Here is a 19,716-nt window from a genome sequence, read left to right as displayed (position 1 = left end):
GTAGCAAACAGGCAGTTTCTGGGTGGGGGCAGGGATCACACCGAACACCCCGGAAAGTTTTCAATTTATTAGCTTAGCCTACAACGGCGCTTGTCTGATATTGTTTGGGCTTCGCTTTTACTCAACGTAACCAACTAACTTATTCATTTTCCCCCCCAAGAAAGTTATCGAAGGGAGTCATTTTTTTACACGAGCTGAAGCGTAAACAGGCACAGGGCAGGGACCCAGGAGGGAAGGTAAGGAGGCAACGTCAGTTCAAAGTAGCCATAGAAATCCTAGGTAGCCAGCTAGCTTTGCGTCCGATACCTTTTTACGTAGCTACTTTAGGCTAGCGAGTTAGCGAGCCAGCGGGATCTTTATTGCTATTTTGTTTATTTATAACGTCAGTATTTATTTAGCTGTCATCTCTGGTTGTAGTACCCACTATTCTCATGCCTTGCTAATAATGCTATTAGCTACATGAGTGGGTCAACGGTCAGAGGGAGACCCGGCTAGGCAGATTTACTGCAGCATAACGTTATAGGTGAGCCAGCATCACTCTGAAGGATCTGTGCCTTTGATGTAACTTTCTGCTTCTTGTTTTTTTGCATTCCAGTGTTATTTTTTTGTTTTCTATCTACTGTCAAAGAAGTGGGCATTCCCCTTCCCCCAACCAGCTGTTTTTAAAAGGCTGTTAAGTAATGATTGACGTGTGACCTGTTCAATGATGATCTAGACGTGGGCGTGGCCAACCCAACAAACAGCCAATGACAATAGAATATGTGTAGTCATTTATTACATTGTGGATCCCTGTGCTTATGATGTCGGATGTTATCTGTCGGTAAAGACACGAAGAAAGAGAGGAGTAGAGAGGGGGAAATTCTGGGACGATTGTTGAGGTTTGTCGAATACAAAGTTACATATTGGCGTGGAGCGATTTGACTTGTTGTCTGCGGAATGCTAGGCGTTAGGCGCAATTGTCTCAGCTGCTTATAAGTTAGCAGTTTACAATGATGCACACTTAGGCAGAACAAAAGGAGACTGTTAACAGGAAATTAATGGATGTAGGCTGTGGATTTAGAATGTCTTGTGTGACACAGTTTTGCTTGGTTACTGGTGTAAATCGAATTGATTAATTGATGTGGCACTGATTAGCGCAAGGTACAGTACACAACAGTGCGTGGTAAGTGGGGTAAGGGTTAATGCGGCTGACAGAGAGGGTATTGTTTTGTATTGTCTGATTCTAGTTGTCAATGCATATTTGCTGGACAACTTTGCTTGCAAGCTTTTTAGGCCTGTTAAACATTTTTTTTTTTGTAATGTGTCTGGGAAATCATGCAGTACCAATCATTGCAAGTCAATTCACTTTGATTTGCCACAGACTTTGTTAGAGTATCCATATAGTGTCCATATCTGTTTATTACCAACCCAGATACAACCAGTAACCCAACTTCATTAATTGTGGTGAGGCAAGGCTGTCAATCATTGTCAGACACAGCAAACAATAAAGAATAAGGTTGCTGGTAGCTTCTACAGTGATGCTGGGTAATCCTGTTCCACAGCTAGTGTTATTAAGGAATGCAGAAGCCTTGTGTCTGCCCAATAGGCCTACAGTATTTCAGATTTTTTTTTTTTTTTAAAGTAATACAGGAATTGCTCATATATCCAAATATGGCACATAAAATGGACAATAACAATAGCTGATAGGAAAGACAGTGATTGTCCACCCACTGCCTGCTACCTTCAGTGATGCAATGTGAATGTGGCAATAATGGTCTTCCTGTTCCAGTCCCTCTGCGAGGTATCAAATACAGGCCTTCCACCCAGATTAGAGACTTTCCTTCAGATTAACAGTGGATTAGTCTCTCTCTCTCTCTCTCTCTCCATCTCTCCCTCTCTCTCTCTGACTTTCAGTCAAACCACCCTGTTACTGTGGAAGGTGTAGCCTAGCCCGGAATTAGTTGTTGATTTCTCATCTGTACATCCACTCCAGGGGAGGCTGGCTGGTGGAGGTGGAGCTCGGAGGACAGGCTCATTGTCATGCATGGAATGGAATGAGAAATGGTATCAAACACGTGTCCACAAGCCTCCCCTGATCCGTTCTCCTTGGCTGCCCCGTTGCCCTTCAGGCCCTCTAGATAGCATACGTAGGAGCCTATCACAGGTCTCTTGACTTGTAACAAGGCTGTTGACAGATCTGAAACCACCGCTTGTCGTAGGCCAAAGTCTCTTTTAGACCTTATGGAATGTGATATCCTACACCTGCCTGTTAAAGTATTAACATTTATATTGTTGTTGGCTGTTACTCAGCTGTCACTTGTTATAATTGTGTTATAACAGTGCTCCCTCAATGGGTTGGTAATGGTATCAGTTGCAATTGATAGTCAGCTCGGCCATGTCTGTGTGTAAATACTACGATGCTGACACTTCCACACTCTGAAGCTTGTTGTGATTTCTGTCTGAAAATGCCTTCTCAACGAGCACTCCATTGCTGTCCAGTACGGCCCTCCCTGCCTTGTCTCCCATGGAGAAAATGGCTGTAAACGCAACGCCAGATGTCCTCCTCCAAAGCAAATGCACCAGTATTACGTCACCACACAGATCAGTATTATCGTAGGAGCGCCGGCCTAAGCTTACGCTACATTGACGGCCAGCTCAGTTTTCATTTCTCTTAGGGTGTTTTCGTGGCGTCTGCAATTTCCGGGCAACATGAGGACTAGCAACAGAAGGCCTATTGTGGTTGGTCACAAAGGTTATGTTGAGGTCACCAATATCCAGTTATATTGATGACACCTGTTATAGCCTAGGCCTGTTCTAACCCTCCCCTGTCAAGGTGGAGGCCCTCTGTGTGACTTATTGGAGAGGAGAAACTGTGTGCCGTTTTAATAATGTACTACTGTGTTCTAAATGCCTTACAAGGGCAGTTTGGCCCAGAGAAGCAGACGTGAGCAGGGCTTACCAGGCCGACATAGCTGGCAGAGTTAGGGCATGACCCAAGAACAAGTAATTTATTATGTTTCTTTTTCTATTTTTCTTTTTCTGATGTTAATCTAGGTTAAATGTTTGTTTCAGGTAGTGTACCTTACAAGCACAGAAGCTGTGCTGATTGAGAAGAGCCACTTGCCTATGGCAATTTATGATGGGGGTGTAATGGGGGATTTAAGTCTCTCAAAACAGAACTACATTGTTGTGGTTGCAGAATTTACCAGCATTGTGATGCAACAGAAAGAGTCCAGAATGTGACAAACAACTTGTAGAACTCTAGAATGTGTCAAACTTGTTTCCCCTCTTTCACTTGACCCGGAGGCTAGCTGGCTAGATAGTTTTGGAGTGTTTTTCGTTATAATTACAGACTTGGCATCTCCATTCCATTTCAGAAGCCATCCCATTCACCAATTAGGCGACCAGGAAGGCTTCTAGGTAGCCAGTCCTGTGAGAGTGTCGTATTGACGTTTCAACTTTGACCGGTTGTCATCTACAGGAGGGACATGGCCCAAGAGACCAAGCAGACCCAGGGACAGCTGCCCTGTACGACCGGCTGTGGTTTCTACGGGAACCCGCGGAACGACGGCATGTGCTCTGTGTGCTACAAAGACTTCCTCCAGAGGCAGAACAGCAATGGACGAGCCAGTCCGCAAGGTGAGCTACACCAACACTACCACCAACACTACCACCAACACCAACAACACCACCACCAACAACACCACCAACACTACCACCAACACCAACACCAACAACACCACCACCAACAACACCACCAACACTACCACCAACACTACCACCAACACCAACAACACCACCACCAAGGATTTTCTGCTCTGATCATGTTCGATTTTTCTGCAGTGATTTTACCCCCATGCTATAACCAGCTGAGATGTCCAGACACACAGGCCTAGTAAACGAACACGGGCTTGTGTGTGTCGGGAGTGAGAAACTAGAGCGGGAAGGGTTTGAGTGTTGACGGAGGTGTGTTGATGTCGTTGCAGTGTCTTCGGCGACTGTCAGCAGTATAGGAGAGTCTCTCTTAGCCCAGTGCTCTGAGGGCAGGACCGTAGACGTGCCGTCAGCCACCCCACACACAGACGCAGACACGGGACACAGCAGGTACGGTACCCTCCACTCCTCTGTCCTCTATATCTACTGTGTCTTCTTCCGGTTCCCTCCTAGTCATCACCAGACGGACAGTTTACCGTCATGACTGGGGAAGTCAAAAGATGTGGCCAGCTGAGATGAGTAATACCCCCCCCCCCTCCCTCCCCCCTCCATTACAAAACACTGCATTCACAGAAGTGTGTCAGATTTGGAAAGAGCTCTGCGAGGGAAGCTGTAGCAGTGTTGCGACACAGGTCTTCCTGTTGTCTAGCCTAGCGGGAGTGTACTGTAACTGAAAGGAGTGATGTCATAATCCCCCGAGGTCTCTGCAGGAGATGTATTCCACTTGACGTTTCAAGTCTGCTTTCCTCCAGTGTGTGCGTGCGACAGACAGACAGACAGACAGACAGACAGACAGACAGACAGACAGACAGACAGACAGACAGACAGACAGACAGACAGACAGACAGACAGACAGATGCTCTCAGGGGAGCCAGGGACAATTGCCATGATGAGACAGGTGATAATGAGCCCCTGCTGTTCTGTCTGTCTGTCCGCCTGTCTGTCTGTCCGCCTGTGTCTTTGTCTTTCTGCCTGCTCTGGAACAGCCACATAATCCAAACAAGGCTATATAGCCAGGACAGAATATTACGGTACTGTGCTAGTTAGGCTAATGTTTGAAATGGGTACTTACAGGGTGATTTTCAAAGAAACTTAAAAGCTTATGTACTCCAGGTAAGAAAACGTTATCTCAAATGAAATCACACATTTGACTTAACAATTGTAAACAAAGATTTACTTTACATAACGCCGTAGATGACGACAAAATCTTAATCAAGCCGTTGATTGAGACGGTCGGCATTGGAATTCAGAGCGTTGGAAAAGCGCCGGTACCGATCCCCAAATGTAAATCCAGAATGGCGTGATTGTCAAATCAAGCAATCAGAAAATTAAAAACATAATCGGTACCATCTAGCATCTACAAAATTGTTAAAAAACAGCCCTATAATTATATTCTATAAATTATATTATATTTTCTGAGTAGCGTCTGGCAGTAAATGCCATTTTTCCCGCTGGTGCAACTTTTCCAGGTGCGTACAGTCTTTTTGAAAATTGAGGCAGGAGGTGGGAATATCGTTTTAGCATATTTTGTGAGTACGACAACCCTCTCTGCGAGCCGGGCACGTGTGGAGCGCAGAGGTGTTTGTGCACCATATGGTCACGTTTAATAATTGGCCAAGAGCGCAGGTCGTGCTCAAACCTCAGATTACGCTTGCGTGTCTTGCTTGCGCCCGTTTGAGAATCCCCCTGTTACTTCTCTGTGTGCTTTCTCATTTCAAGGATTAGGTTAAGTAGGACCGGACATGGGGACAGATGTTTTTCAGCCCTCCAGAACTAATTTGAAGTGAAAGCTCTGTAAAAAAAAAAATCTATAGGTTTAATCCAAATAGGTATTGATGGTATTTAGACGTTTGTGTCAATGCAGTGAGGAAAGACTGAGAATTCCCCTGAGACAATTCCATTACGGAGAGCTGCAGCAGGCCAATCGGCTGTCAGTATGCTGTTAACTTTGACACTGACTGTGGTGTGCTCATATGTGGTGTGTTTTAATGAAATTAGTTTTGTAGTTAATGTAGCCTGTCTGTCAGTCTATCTGGCTGTCAGCAGCTGCTGCACGTCTTATTGTGATGCCCTCTGTTCAATGGAATAATGTTTGAATAAAGGTGGAACCAGTTGAATTGAGCAAAGTCCTTGCATACTGTGCCCTGTATAAGTAACTTTTGGTTACCCTGAAATAGGGGGACTATGCACAAAAAGTGCTGTAATTTCTGAACGGTAAAACCAGTGTGTGCACAAATACCATCAAATAAAAGCTGAGAATCTCTACTTTAACCTCATATTCATTGTTGTCCAAATGTTTGGTGTGTAGAGCCGAAAGAAGAAGAAGAAGAAGAAGAAGAAAAAATGCTTCGCTGTCCCAGTACTTACACAGGGCACTGTATTTCATTTTTGTTTACACAGTCTAGGTTGCTACTGATGATTGACACGCATTGATTTGATCCCTCCCCCTCTCTTTCCAGTGTTGCAGTCAGCCAGAGTCTGTCGACACATTCAGGAGAGGAGACCACCACAGGGGCTAAAGTAGGCCTGAAAACAGAAGAGTTACAAGGTACTTTTTTCCCCACAAACCCTCCCTGCCAGTCCTGTTGCCGTGCTACCATCGCTGATCCAGTGAATAGCCCTTTGAGGCTGCGTGGGTCAAACCGGCATGTTAACACCACTAGACAATGGATGCCCTTCAGCTAGCTCACACACACACACACACTCGCACACACACACATTCTTAGTCGCCACTCGGTACACTCCAGCATTGGTCGACATCTCTGTTTGCTTTAAGAGCAGCACTAGAGAAAAGCCCAAAGTCCAGTGGAGAGATTTCACTGGGGCATGCCAGAGCAACCCTCTCTCACCAGATGACAGTCTCAGGGGCTCTGTCTGTCTGTGTGTTTGTGTCCACCCGTAGGCGGGAGTAGTGCAGCAGCAGCAGCAGCGGTAGGTAGCGGGCAGGAGGAGTCCAGTACAGCAAGTAGCTCAGGGACTCGCTCTCATAGCCAGGACAGGAAGTCAGGGAGAAGCCCCCCCCTGGAGGAGGGTTCACGCAGAGGCAAGAGGAAGCTAGATGACCACCATGAGCCAGATGGAGAGAGGGGTGAGTGTGAGCCCTAGGCCCCCACCATGTCAGATGGAGAGGGGTGAGTGTGAGCCCTAGGCCCCCACCATGTCAGATGGAGAGGGGTGAGTGTGAGCCCTAGGCCCCCACCATGTCAGATGGAGAGAGGGGTGAGTGTGAGCCCTAGGCCCCCACCATGTCAGATGGAGAGAGGGGTGAGTGTGAGCCCTAGGCCCCCACCATGTCGGTGTTTGCAGATCTGGATGGACCAGTTAAGTGTTCACAATATGCCGACGGCTCCACTTAGCCTTAAGGAGTGAGAAGGAGTGAGTTCATAGGCCATATTTCTTACACTTGGCTTGGTTGTTTCGGACCTGCAAAATCAAAGGGTCAGGGGCCAGGGGAGAGGCTAGGAATGCTCAGTGCAACAAAAACAGAACAGACATTATCTCAGTTGTCTCTTCAGCCAGTGGTATCCCAGGTGATGGTAGGTGTCAAGCCACATGGTGTTCATTCCATAAACAAAAGCAAAGAAACAAGGACAGCAAGTGACTTAGGAGTATTGGGACACAGTTCCAATCCACGAGCCTACTGAAACAGGAAACACTACATAGTCCTCCTGTGTCAGCGTGCAAGGCCTTGGCCTAGGCTGTACAATATGGGTTCTCTTAAAAAAACCCAAAGTAAAAAATGTTTACTTTGTTTAGGAAGAACAAATATCAAGAAACGAACCATCAAGGAACTGGTTGGTATTTTAAGATTTATTGCAGTTGAATGTTTACTGAGGCCGGAATCCTAACTTGAGATCTGCGTTGCGTAACTCTGACGTCCACCTAGATCACACATTGGGGTCAATGAGAGAGATGTGCGCCGAACGTTGAGTTACGCTCGCCCGTCTCGAGTTACGATTTCAACCTGTGAGCACATGACCTCACCTAAAGGCACATGACCAGCTCATGAGAGGGTCCAGTCTGTTATGTTCTGTCGTGGTTCTGATTCATCACGAGACAACGGGGAGTCTCAGGACCTGCTTAAACTAAGCATTTTGCACCCGTTATTTTCAAAACATTCACGGAGAAGCAAATTAGTCACATAAAGGTTTAGAGAATTAATAATTAAGATACGTGCAGCCTGAATTATGTTTCTTATTTTCTTCATACGTTATATTCCCTTTATGAAATGACAGTTGCAAACCTTGCAGTACAAACATTACTGTGCGAACCCTTTTTACAACTGGCCCTTAAAGTCTTTCAGTCCATGTGACGTCCACCGCCCCTGATGGTGGACCCCGTTATTGAGCTCTGTCTGGCCCACAGCCTCCGTCTCGGCATCGGAGGACTCGGACCAGGTCTCGGTAGACGGCCTGGAGGACAAGTCCTCAGATGACAAACCCAAAGCCAAGAAGAACCGGTGCTTCACCTGCCGCAAGAAACTGGGCCTCACAGGTACAGTACTGACACACACACACACACACACACTATATAATATATATACATACACACACTCACTGGGCACTTTATTAGGAACACTATACTAATACTGGTTAGGGCTTCCCATTGCTCTCAAAACCGCCTCAATTCTTCGTGGCGTTGATTGGAAACATTCCTTTGAGATTCTGGTCCATGATGACATGATTGCATCACGCAATTCCTGCAGATTTTTCAGGTACACTTTCAAGCTGTGAATCTCCCGTTCTACCACATCCCAAAGGTGTTCTATTGGATTCAGATTCAGTGACTGGGAAGGCCACTGTGAAGAACACTGAACTCATTGTCATGTTCATGAAACCAGTTTGAGACGGCTTTTGCTTTGTGACATGGTGCATTATCATGCTGGAAGTAGCCATTAGAAGATGGGTAAATTGTGGCCAGGAAGATATGCACATGGTCAGCAACAATACTCAAATAGGCTGTGGCATTCAAGCGATGATTCATTGATATTAACGGGCCCAAAGTGTTCCAAGAAAACATTCCCCACACCATTACACCACCTCCACCATGAGAAGGAGTACAGGTGTTGCTAGTTGCTAATAAAGTGCTGTGTGTGTGTGTGTGTGTGTGTGTGTATATATATATATATATATATATATAAACACACATAGACATTGTATTACTATTATTATTATTACAATCATTACTGCTGCTACTTCCACTACACCCTTATGCACTACTATTGTCACAGTTTTATTATTACTATATAATATTGTATTGTTGTTGACTGTTGCTGGTCGAGGAGCAAGATGCCAAAGCATTTCACGACATCAATTACGGCCGTATGCGATGTACGTGACAAATATGACTTGACTTGATTTGACACACAAACACTCAATCACAGCAGGATCACTGATGTCTTCTCGTGGACTTGTTCTAGATCAGTTTATTCAAATGCAAGTTTCCGGTTGTCACCCACCTCCTCTCTGTGCCTCAGGCTTCGACTGCAGATGTGGGAATGTCTTCTGCGGCATGCACCGATACTCAGACATTCACAACTGCACCTTTGACTACAAGGCAGACGCCGCAGAGAAGATCAGGAGAGAGAATCCCGTGTGTGTCGGAGAAAAGATCCAGAAGATCTGAGACGGATCCGATGGGAAATCTCACCAAAAGCCTGCGATTAGTCTTTGTTCCCCCCTCCATTACTTCTTAATTTGTTGTTGTTTGTGAGAGCAACTCATCTACCCCCTCCCCCCCCCCCCCCCCCCCCCGTTCATTACAAGACCCTTAAATCATGCATGCCACTCAGAAAACTCATCTTTGGAAATTCATTTTATTCTCCCTGTTTCCTTTGCCGTTATTCAAATGAATTTGACCTCTGAAATGTTGTGGTTTGAGACATTTTAAGATTGATGAATTTATCACAAGTTAAGATATATGATTTTGATTACTGATAGGACTTTGATTACTTTGAGTTGGGGCTGCAACCTCTAAATGTTGTGGTTTGAGAGATTTTAAGATTTATAGATTTCTAAAAAGTTAAGATATATGATTTTGATTACTGATAGGACTTTGATTACTTTGAGTTGGGGCTGCTTTTCTGGTGTATATAAAAATGCATGTTAAAAACCATCAAAGGTATTTCCTTTCCTTTTCATTGTATGTAGCCTCATTCAATAACTGAATGTATTACGAAAAACATGACAGACTTTGTTTTACATTATTAGCAACAAAAGAAAACCGAATCTTGCATACATTTGCTTGTTTGCTCCCTCTCCCTTTTGTATAATTGAGTAATTTGCGAGTGTGTGATCTGCTGTGTAAAAGAGTTTGTGTATATGTTCATGTTTATCTGGAGTGATTATGAATAGACTATGCACGATGTTGCTGGTTGTGAGTTTATATGAGAATATAGTCCATTTATGGGTGCACAAAAGAGGTATGACCTGAATTTATTGTGCTGTATTTATGTTATTTAGGTTATTCACTGTCTCAACTTTGATCTGAATAAAGTTTTAACACATTTTTCACTATTTGAAATATTTGTCAATTTGGCCCAGTTTTTCGTATAGTAGTCAGATGGAAAAGAGAATATGAGAATATAATATGATCGTCTGAGAATATAGATAGAATATTCTAACACAATACATGATTCACTTGATGGGAGCAACAGAACAAAGCTCAAACACAACATTTTTATTTTTTATCAGCAAGCAGAATAAAAAATCCCCAAACCTGAATATTTAGATGAATCAATTCTAGTGCACAAAATTGCTGAGTCATTTGGCAAATTATTCTGGGATTATTTACGGAGTTCTTGAAAAAGGGTGGATATAAGAGAGAGTGTGTGATTGGCCACCGGCTCATATAGTAGGAGGAGGCTGGTCCTATGGCAGCAGCAAACATCTGGAAGAGGTTACTCACGCTGCTGCTCACTCTGAAGGGTATCCCGGAGCATAACTGCAATTTGAAAATGTCTTTCATTAAAGTCGACGAAACATCAGACTTCTCTTATCACAATCTGCCGTATGGCGTGTTTTCGACAGCCGATAATGTAAGTATATTGATCATGCATGAGTGTGTCCACCTGGTCATTGAACTTCTCGTCCATTCATACCGGTAGGCTATGGAATGTCGAATGGAACTTTTCAGAACAGTAACGGTAATGAAAACACGGCGTTCCTTTGTAAAGAAGCGTTGGCGAATCTCTGGTGTTGAAATGATCAAAAGATTAGGACATGCATGGATAATGTTGCATACACTGCAAACTTAGCCCATATCCTTCGAAAATGTCTTGTATCTATCCCAGCCCAGGCAGCGGATTGGGGTGGCAATTGGAGATCAGATCCTGGACCTCAGTGTGGTAAAGTCACTCTTCAGAGGACCCGTGCTATCCCAGCATCAGGATGTGTTTGACCAGGTAATTTCATGAAATATATGTGTGGGCTTTTAGTGTTATTGATGATTGATTGATTAGTATGATTGGTATGATTAATTGATCACTAGAGGGACAGAATACACCACTGACTTATAATGGGGTATATGCACATCGTTTTTTTTTATTTCACAGGGCATACTGTGTGTGTGCTTATACAGTAGGCAGCCAAGTCGGTACTCATTGTGCTGCCTTTCTTGTGGAAAAACCCGTGACTGCCTCTCTCCTTGTCTCCGCCCCTTCATCTTTAATCACTGGTCTGAAAACACCCGTTAGTTGGTGGGAGCTACTGGGAATGTGCCTTACCACTCCTGTCCTACTGGGAATGTGCCTTACCACTCCTGTCCTACTGGGAATGTGCCTTACCACTCCTGTCCTACTGGGAATGTGCCTTACCACTCCTGTCCTTTCACACAGAGTTCAGGGGAAAATAATAGAATGCTTGTCCACCGGGGATATGGGAATCATCTCAAAGATAATCACATCGAGCATGACACAATACATTAAAAACAATGAACATTACAATACACAACATAATAATAATAATAATAATAATAATACTTGTTGCATGGCCAATAATGAGATGCCCTCCCCACTGTGTTCCCTCTGTCCTAGCCCACCCTGAATGCCTTCATGGGACTGGGCTACGAAGCATGGAGAGAGGCCAGGAGGAGTCTGCAGGTGCTGCTGGCTGTCAACCACACCACCCTGAGAGACGACGTCAGCCTCAGGAGCAGGTCAGCTTCTAGTGTTGACGATTCTGTCATTTCCATTTTTGACTGACATGCTTTTGAGCACAATAGTTGTATTATTGGTTATGACAGACTCTGTCTCTGGGAAGTGTCTGTGTAATATTCTGGTATGCTATAGTGTTTCTGTTCCCTTTCTTCAATGAATTGATATTGTAGCGAACGGTGGGGTAGAGCAGCTTGCCCTAAGCGGGTATCAAACTCACAACCTTCCACTTACAAACTGGCCGCGCCAGCTACAACACCAAGAGAGTTAACTCCTCCTACAACACCAAGAGAGTTAACTCCTCCTACAACACCAAGAGAGTTAACTCCTCCTACAACACCAAGAGAGTTAACTCCTCCTACAACACCAAGAGAGTTAACTCCTCCTACAACACCAAGAGAGTTAACTCCTCCTACAACACCAAGAGAGTTAACTCCTCCTACAACACCAAGAGAGTTAACTCCTCCTACAACACCAAGAGAGTTAACTCCCTTGGCGGAGCCGCTAACGGGCCTTACACAGGGTCGTTACAATATTGTATCCTAAAGGTCCTGAATGTCACAATGTTTTCGTTTTTCTCTGTGTCCTCAGCGCGTTTGTCCACCAGAGTTCAGCCAAGATGCATCTTCCTGCTGAAATCGGTGAGCACTTCCTCTGTGACAGAAACCATTTCCTACAGCCAGTCAGGTGACAATAGCCCAGTCAGTCCAAAAGCAAATCCAAGCCCAAAATAGCCTCAGCGTTGGCAGGTATTATGATAGAAGCTTCCCTAAGCCCATTGGACGGGATGGAGCCATCAGCATATTGCTTATACCTCAGATCATCTTGCGTCTCGTGAGAGGAAGCCTTCTAAAGCTATTAGGACACAACTAGGCCTAAGCTGTCTCACCAGGCCTTCGCTTCACCAACGCTCCACTGTACATGACAGGGGAGGCTGGTGGATGTAGAAATCGGAGGAATCGGAGGATCCTGTTTCTGCCTCCACCAGCCCCCTCCACTGATACCAGAGATGGTATAGACTTTATGAATTCCAATGGGCTCTGACTGTACTTCGTTCACCCTCTCAACCAATGTGTCACGCTAAAGCCCAGCGTTACTATGGAGACTCTCCTATCCAATCCCATCCAGTTTCTGAAATTAATGTTACTTTTTGAATAATTTATCTGGCCTTGTCCTGCCAACGTTCACTTAAGGGGGAGGCTTGACTCAGTCACGCCTGACTGTACGTGTCATACCTCTTGACACAATCTATTTGAAACCAATTTAAGGTGAGTACATGAGATTGCACTATGCGCCAACTCAAGGGGAAAATAGGAAAACGAGTTGATGGTGCTTCAACACAGGGGGGCGCTGTTCACCAACGTAAATACACTAATTACTCAGGTTGCTTTAATGCTATCTGGAGGTGTTATAAAAAAATAACGGTTTGGCCACTGGTTCATTGGTTCATTCTGTCTGCATTGTCACTTATACCTGACACACATTTTCCGCCTTTTCTCTCTCTCTCTCACACACACACACACACACACACACACATGCAGGTGACTACACTGACTTCTACTCCTCCAGAGATCATGCCACCAACGTTGGCATCATGTTTCGAGGGAAGGAGAACGCCCTGATGCCCAACTGGTATGATTACATCACCTTATTTTCTTCAACTATAATTATAATTGTCTATTTGTCTGTATACCTCCTCTCATAGCTGTCTGCAAAAAATAAAGACAAGAGAGAGAGACAGAGAGAGGGAAAGACAGAGAGAGAGAGAGAGAGAGAGAGAGAGAGACAGGGAGGGAGAGAGAGAGAGAGAGACATAGAGAGACAGGAAGGGAGAGAGAGAGAGACACAGAGAGAGAGGGAGAGACAGACAGACAGAGAGAGAGAGCGGGAGAGACAGAAAGAGAGACAGACAGACAGAGAGACAGACAGACAGAGAGAGACATAGAGAGACAGACAGACAGAGAGAGAGAGACAGAGAGACAGAGAAAGAGTGTTGCCCCGGAGGGAGAGGAAGATGAGATATGTTGTAGTGTTGTGGGGGTTGCGATGAGTGAGAGCCTCAGTGAGGTTTCTATAATTGATTTGACTGAAGGGCCTCAGTGCATCAGTCTGCATTCAAACACAGCTCCCTCCCTCTCAGCCACCACAGCATCCACATCCTTCAGTCAAACACCAGAGCTTGGCCTAATTTATCTGCTGTCTCTGTCAGGGATAGAGCCAGAAAAATGGTGCAAAACCGCCCTCTTCCTCTTCCTCTTTCTCTCTCTCTCTCTCTCTCTCTCTCTCTCTCTCTAGCATTGAGAAATGGTTTTAATAGGAAAAAAGAAGAGATTTACGGAGTCTGGTTCTTCTCAAGGTTTCATTTTACCATTAGCCCTGCCAATGTTGACCTTGCCCTGTTGATAAATGAATACACATACATTTATTAATTGTGTGTGTGTATACGTGTGTGTGTGTATACGCGTGTGTGCATGTGCGTGTGCATGTATGCGTGTGTGTGTGTGTGTGTGTGTGTGTGTGTGTGTGTGTGTGTGTGTGTGTGCAGGTTGAGACTACCCGTGGGCTATCATGGCAGAGCCTCCTCTGTGGTTGTGTCTGGGACCCCCATCCGTAGACCCTCAGGACAGATGAGACCTGACCAATGTAAGCATTTCAGAAGCACCAGACAGACAGACAGACAGACAGACAGAAGATACAGTAGATAGATAGATAGATAGATAGATAGATAGATAGATAGATAGATAGATAGATAGATAGATAGATAGATAGATATGACAGATCTGTATCAGTAACAGTTTGTATAATCTCCCTCAGCGAAGCCTCCTGTCTTTGGTCAGTCCAAGCAGCTGGACATTGAGCTGGAAATGGTACGTATAGATCTATGGTCTCAGTTGACATGTTGAGTGGGTACAGTCATTGGGTGCTGTGTGCATGTCATTTCTGGAGTGACAATGGGAGCTTGTGTCCTCTGGTGCCTGTAGACAGATGTTGAAATGCTTGTCGAGGTAATATGGCTCCTCTCCTTGCAGGCGTTCTTCGTAGGGGGAGGTAACCGCCTGGGAGAGCCCATCCCTATAGACAAGGTCCACCAACACATCTTTGGCATGGTACTCATGAATGACTGGAGTGGTAAGACATATATATATACACACACACACACACACAGATTACGTTCCTTCACTAATTGGAATCCTCTACTTTCCCCAGCCACACTCTGACCCAAGTAACTTAATTTGGTTCTACATTATAGATATAGTTGATGTGATCACTTCATATTCCATCACAAACCCTGAGATTAAATGCCAAAGTAAGATACTCACAGAAACATGGCAGGGCATATATTATTGATTAACCATGGGGACCTCTCTCTCTTGTCTGCAAAGACATTTACAACTGCACCTCGCCTGTATAAAATGCTGCTAATGTTGTATGTTGTATGTGTATGTTATGTGTGATACCCCCTATGTCTGTATGCTACTTGGAACCTGAATTTCCCCCTGGGATAAATAAAGTTTCTATCTATCTATCTATCTATCTATCTATCTCTCTCTCTCTCTCTCTCTCTCTCTCTCTCTCTCTCTCTATCTGATCTCTCCCTTTCTCTTGTTCCCCCCTTTCTCTCCTTTTACCGCACTATTTTGACTAGCCTTTAACAGCCTCATCTCACATTTTCCCTCTCCCATATCTCTCCCGCCCGCCCTCCCTCCCTCCTTCACCCTCCCTCCCTCCTTCCCTCCCTCTCTCTCCCTCTCGTGCGTCTCCTCTGATAGCTGAGGTCGGTGCTGTATTATCAGGTCACTCCAACCAGGCCAGTCAATTAGACCGGGGTTAAAGTCCAGGCCTATTTAAACAGCTCCCTTCTCAGAGGGGCTTTCCTTAAACAGCTCCTCTCACTGGAACCAGCCTAATCATTACTAGTACGCTCCAATCTGTCCCCCTGTCACCCTGCCTCAGGTCAGACGCTGGCCTTTTCAATTCAAAACAGCCCCCCCCCCCCCTTCTGCCCTTATCCACCCTCCCATAACCCTAACCCTAACCCTTCAATTCAATACAAAAAAACAAATTATATTATATCCATGAGGGAACTTTGTTTGTGGACTGGCACACGTAACAGGTCACAGGACGCAGCTCGCACAACTAGTTGTTTATGGATCCAGGATGGCCGTGTCGACAAAAACAACGGCTTCGCTTTATTCCCTACCTAGTTCTGAAGAGGGGAGAGTGGACGAGGGCAGGAGGGAGGGAGGGAGGGAGGGAGGGAGGGAGGTTGTAGAATGAAAGACAGCCCTCTGGGTGTGTGAGAGACTTCAATCGGCAGCTAGCCAAGGAGTTAAAAGAGCAACGCAGAGACCAACTGGTACCAGAACGAACACCTCAGCTGTTCCTTTCAGCACCACGCCAGCGACACCAACTAACAACCCCACCGGCCCCACCCCTACACACGGCCCAGTTAAATATTTAACATTTTTCATATTTCATACTTGCCGAGCTGCTGCCGCCGCCTCTAAACGAATGAAGCTGAGCCGGTTGAGATTGACTCACCCTTGATTTAGGGACACCTCTAAGGCGTAGCAAGTGTCATTCCAGTCTAACAACGACTATAGTCAATGTTCCTGTACTATTCCAGCCCCTCGGCAGCTTCCTCTCGTTCTCTCAGGCGGACCGGCTGGTCTTGCCTTTTTATGGCCCCTCGGCAGAGAGACATGCGAGCGAAAGGGCAACACTGTCTCACTTTTTATTTAGCTTAGCTACGCCACCGAAGTGTATTCACACAAACACACACACACACACACACCTACACACACACACACACACACCTACACACACACACACCTGCACACCTACTCACACACCACGACAGTGTGCTTTTTATTGGAATTCAACCCTCTGAACCCTCATCTGGCTTCCCAGTCTAATATAAACCTTTAAACAAAACATTGTGTTAACGTTTTGATATCTGACTGGTAGTTTATGCCTTATGCCAAGATTCCTAAAGTAATCCCACAGTAGGCTCTGAAATCCAATATTCTCTGAATGTGGGATTTGATTGCTTCATTCCAGCTTGACTTTATTTGCAGCACATTCAATTAAAGATACAGTTTATTCGGAAAGTATTCAGACCCCTTAACTATTTCCACATTTTGTTATGTTACAGCCTTGTTCTCATATGGATTCAATTCATTTTTTTCCTCATCAATCTACACACAATACCCCATAATGACAAAGCGAAAACAGGTTTTTAGAAATGTTTGCTAATTTATTAAAAATAAAAAACTGAAATATCACATTTACATAAGTATTCAGACCCTTTGCTATGACACTCGAAATTGAGCTCAGGTGCATCCTGTTTCCATTGATTATCCTTGAGATGTTTGTACGACTTGATTGGAGTCCACCTGTGGTAAATTCAAGCCACTCCTCAGTAAAAAGCACATGACAGCCCACTTGCCAAAAGGCACCTAAAAGACTCTCAGACCATGAGAAGCAAGATTCTCTGGTCTGATGAAACCAAGATTGAACTCTTTGGCCTGAATGCCAAGCATCACATCTGGAGGAAACCAGGCACCGTTCATCACCTGGCCAATACCATCCCTGTGGTGAAGCATGGTGGTGGCAGCATCATGCTGTGGGGATGTTTTTCAGTGGCAGGGACTGGGAGACTTGTCAGGATCGAGGGAAAGATGAACGGAGCAAAGTACAGAGAGATCCTTGATGAAAACCTGCTCCAGAGCGCTCAGGACCTCAGACTGGGGCGAAGGTTCACCTTCCAACAGGACAACCACCCGAAGCACACAGCCAAGACAACACAGGAGTGGCTTCAGGACAAGTCTCTGAAAGTCCTTGACTGGCCCAGCCAGAGCCCGGACTTGAACCCGATCGAACATCTCTGGAGAGACCTGAAAATAGCTGTGCACCGATGCTCCCCATCCAACCTGACAGAGCTTGAGAGGATCTGCAGAGAAGAATGGGAGAAACTCCCCAAATACAGGTGTGCCAATCTTAGCGTGAGAGAAAGCGTTATAACCAAGAAGACTTGAAGCTGTAATCGCTGCCAAAGATGCTTCATCCAAGTACTGAGTAAAGGGTCTAAATACTCATGTAAATGTGATATTTCAGTTTTTTATTTTTAATAAATTAGCAAGCATTTCTAAAAGCCTGTTTTGGCTTTGTCATTATGGGGTATTGTGTGTAGGGAATGAGGGAAAAATAATCAATTTTAGAATAAGGCTTTCACATAACAAAATGTGGAATAAGTGAAGGGGTCTGAACACTTTCAGAATGCACTGTAGGCTCCATTGACTTGACGGAGAACTCATCATGATTGTGCACAGATGTTGTTGTGGGCCCCCATGCTTTCAATAACCAGACGCTAGTCCTCCCTCTGTGTCTTACGCTGAATGGGCAGCTTAGTGGAGGGAGAATTCTCTACAGTGTCATTTCCTGCATGACTACAGAAGCGTTGCAATTATTCATCTGCTCTGTGTGCCACCTTCCAGTTCCACATACACTGTTACTAGAAATGGTGCCAATGGCTTATAGGAAATAACTTATCTGAGGTGAAGGCTATAGTTTACACAGTCCTCCTCCTCTCTCCTCCCTTCTCCTCTTCCCTCCTCTCCTCCCCTCCCTTCTCCTCTCCTCCCCTTCTCCTTTTCCCTCCTCTCTCCTCCTCTCCCCTCACCTCTCCTCCCCTCCCTTCTGCTCTCCTGTCCTCTCCTCTCCTTCCCTGCATCCCCCCATCCTAATGTTGCATGGGCCAAACTGGTGTGTCGGGGGAGCAGCACTTATGGAATCATTAATGTGTTCCAATTAATAAACACTTTATTAATGTCTCCCAGTGGGCGAGGGAATAGGCAGGCCAATGAGCTATTCCCGTGCTAACTCAGGAGGACTGAAGAGAGCATGAGAATGAACTGGCTTTATGATGGGTAGAGAACACACAGCACCTTCATGGGGCGGTCTTACTATAAAGGCTAGTGAAGGCTACATGGAGTTAGATGTTTTTGAGTACTGAGGGATTGGTTACCACTAGAATGGTATTATTACATATTCACTATGGTCATTGTTATGGTGTTTTAAACCCAACCTGTCTCAGTGGTACGCCTGATAAAAACAAAGATGCAGCAAAGATATCTTCTACAGCAATAATACAGTCTGGAGGCTCCACTGACTAGGGTTGTGACTTATTGACTTCCTGACTGACTGATTGATGTGTTACTGCATTGGCAATGCTGAAAAAAGATTTTTCGGATAGATGTGTGTTTGTATGGGAGTTTGAGGAGGGATTCACCCGAGGTGGTATGGAGAGTGGAGAGGTCATGACTGATCATTATCAAATCCCTAAAGCTATATTTCATGTAAAAGTAATGGAATCTCGATTTCTCAAAACGAAAGGAATTTCAAAACCACAACCTCACTGACCAGCTTTGACACCTGCTACTACAGTATTTACGGTAGCTAGCTGCTAAACATTGTTCTACCGTAATGTACTGAAAACAATGTCACTGGATAGGTTGTTAAATATTCCGACTCTCTTGTGTGTGTGTTTCTCCAGCGAGGGATATCCAGTCGTGGGAGTACGTGCCCCTGGGTCCGTTCCTGGGGAAGAACTTTGGGACCACCATCTCCCCCTGGGTGGTCCCCATGGAGGCCCTGCTGCCCTTCGCTGAGCCAAACACATTCCAGGTGAGGACAGGGGATGTATGCACTCACTGCAATGTAAGTCGCTTTGGATAAAAGCGTCAGCTAAATGGCATTTCTATATACAACGGGCCCGACCTCCGATTTCTACCTCCACCATCCTCCACTGAACCCAACCTCTCTTATAGATGGCCTGTTCTCGAACGCATCCACTACCAGTGTGCACCACC

The 19,716-nt window shown here is 45.2% G+C and overlaps 2 protein-coding genes across 5 annotated transcripts in view; both read left to right on the top strand.

Annotated features, from left to right (window-relative positions):
• The first annotated feature begins 27 nt into the window (after positions 1-27).
• On the top strand, positions 28-10,209 carry zfand6 (zinc finger, AN1-type domain 6). 4 transcript variants are annotated; one of them, XM_083691094.1, is made up of 6 exons: positions 28-236; positions 3,461-3,618; positions 3,966-4,083; positions 6,153-6,241; positions 8,059-8,187; positions 9,170-10,209. In XM_083691094.1, exons 2-6 carry the CDS (start codon positions 3,468-3,470, stop codon positions 9,316-9,318), a joined length of 636 nt encoding a protein of 211 aa, XP_083547220.1. In that variant the 5' UTR covers positions 28-236; positions 3,461-3,467; the 3' UTR covers positions 9,319-10,209. The 4 variants fall into 4 exon arrangements, with proteins under 4 accessions (XP_083547220.1, XP_083547221.1, XP_083547218.1 ...); XM_083691095.1 differs by lacking the exon at positions 28-236 and adding an exon at positions 331-523; XM_083691092.1 differs by lacking the exon at positions 28-236 and adding an exon at positions 792-878.
• Positions 10,210-10,633: 424 nt separating this feature from the next.
• fah (fumarylacetoacetate hydrolase (fumarylacetoacetase)) overlaps positions 10,634-19,716 on the top strand; it is a 12,455-nt gene continuing 3,372 nt past the window's right edge. The window contains exons 1-9 of the mRNA XM_083691090.1: positions 10,634-10,729; positions 10,985-11,095; positions 11,726-11,847; positions 12,437-12,486; positions 13,387-13,477; positions 14,391-14,488; positions 14,660-14,712; positions 14,875-14,974; positions 19,401-19,531. Coding sequence (XP_083547216.1) covers positions 10,649-10,729; positions 10,985-11,095; positions 11,726-11,847; positions 12,437-12,486; positions 13,387-13,477; positions 14,391-14,488; positions 14,660-14,712; positions 14,875-14,974; positions 19,401-19,531 — 837 coding nt within the window. The 5' untranslated portion in view covers positions 10,634-10,648. The remainder of the gene's footprint in view (positions 10,730-10,984; positions 11,096-11,725; positions 11,848-12,436; positions 12,487-13,386; positions 13,478-14,390; positions 14,489-14,659; positions 14,713-14,874; positions 14,975-19,400; positions 19,532-19,716) is intronic.

This window comes from Argentina silus (assembly GCF_951799395.1).
Source record: "Argentina silus genome assembly, chromosome: 19".
NCBI classification, from domain to species: domain Eukaryota; kingdom Metazoa; phylum Chordata; class Actinopteri; order Argentiniformes; family Argentinidae; genus Argentina; species Argentina silus.
The sequence above is the reverse complement of the archived record's forward strand: the minus strand, read 5'-3'. Positions and strand labels throughout refer to the sequence as shown.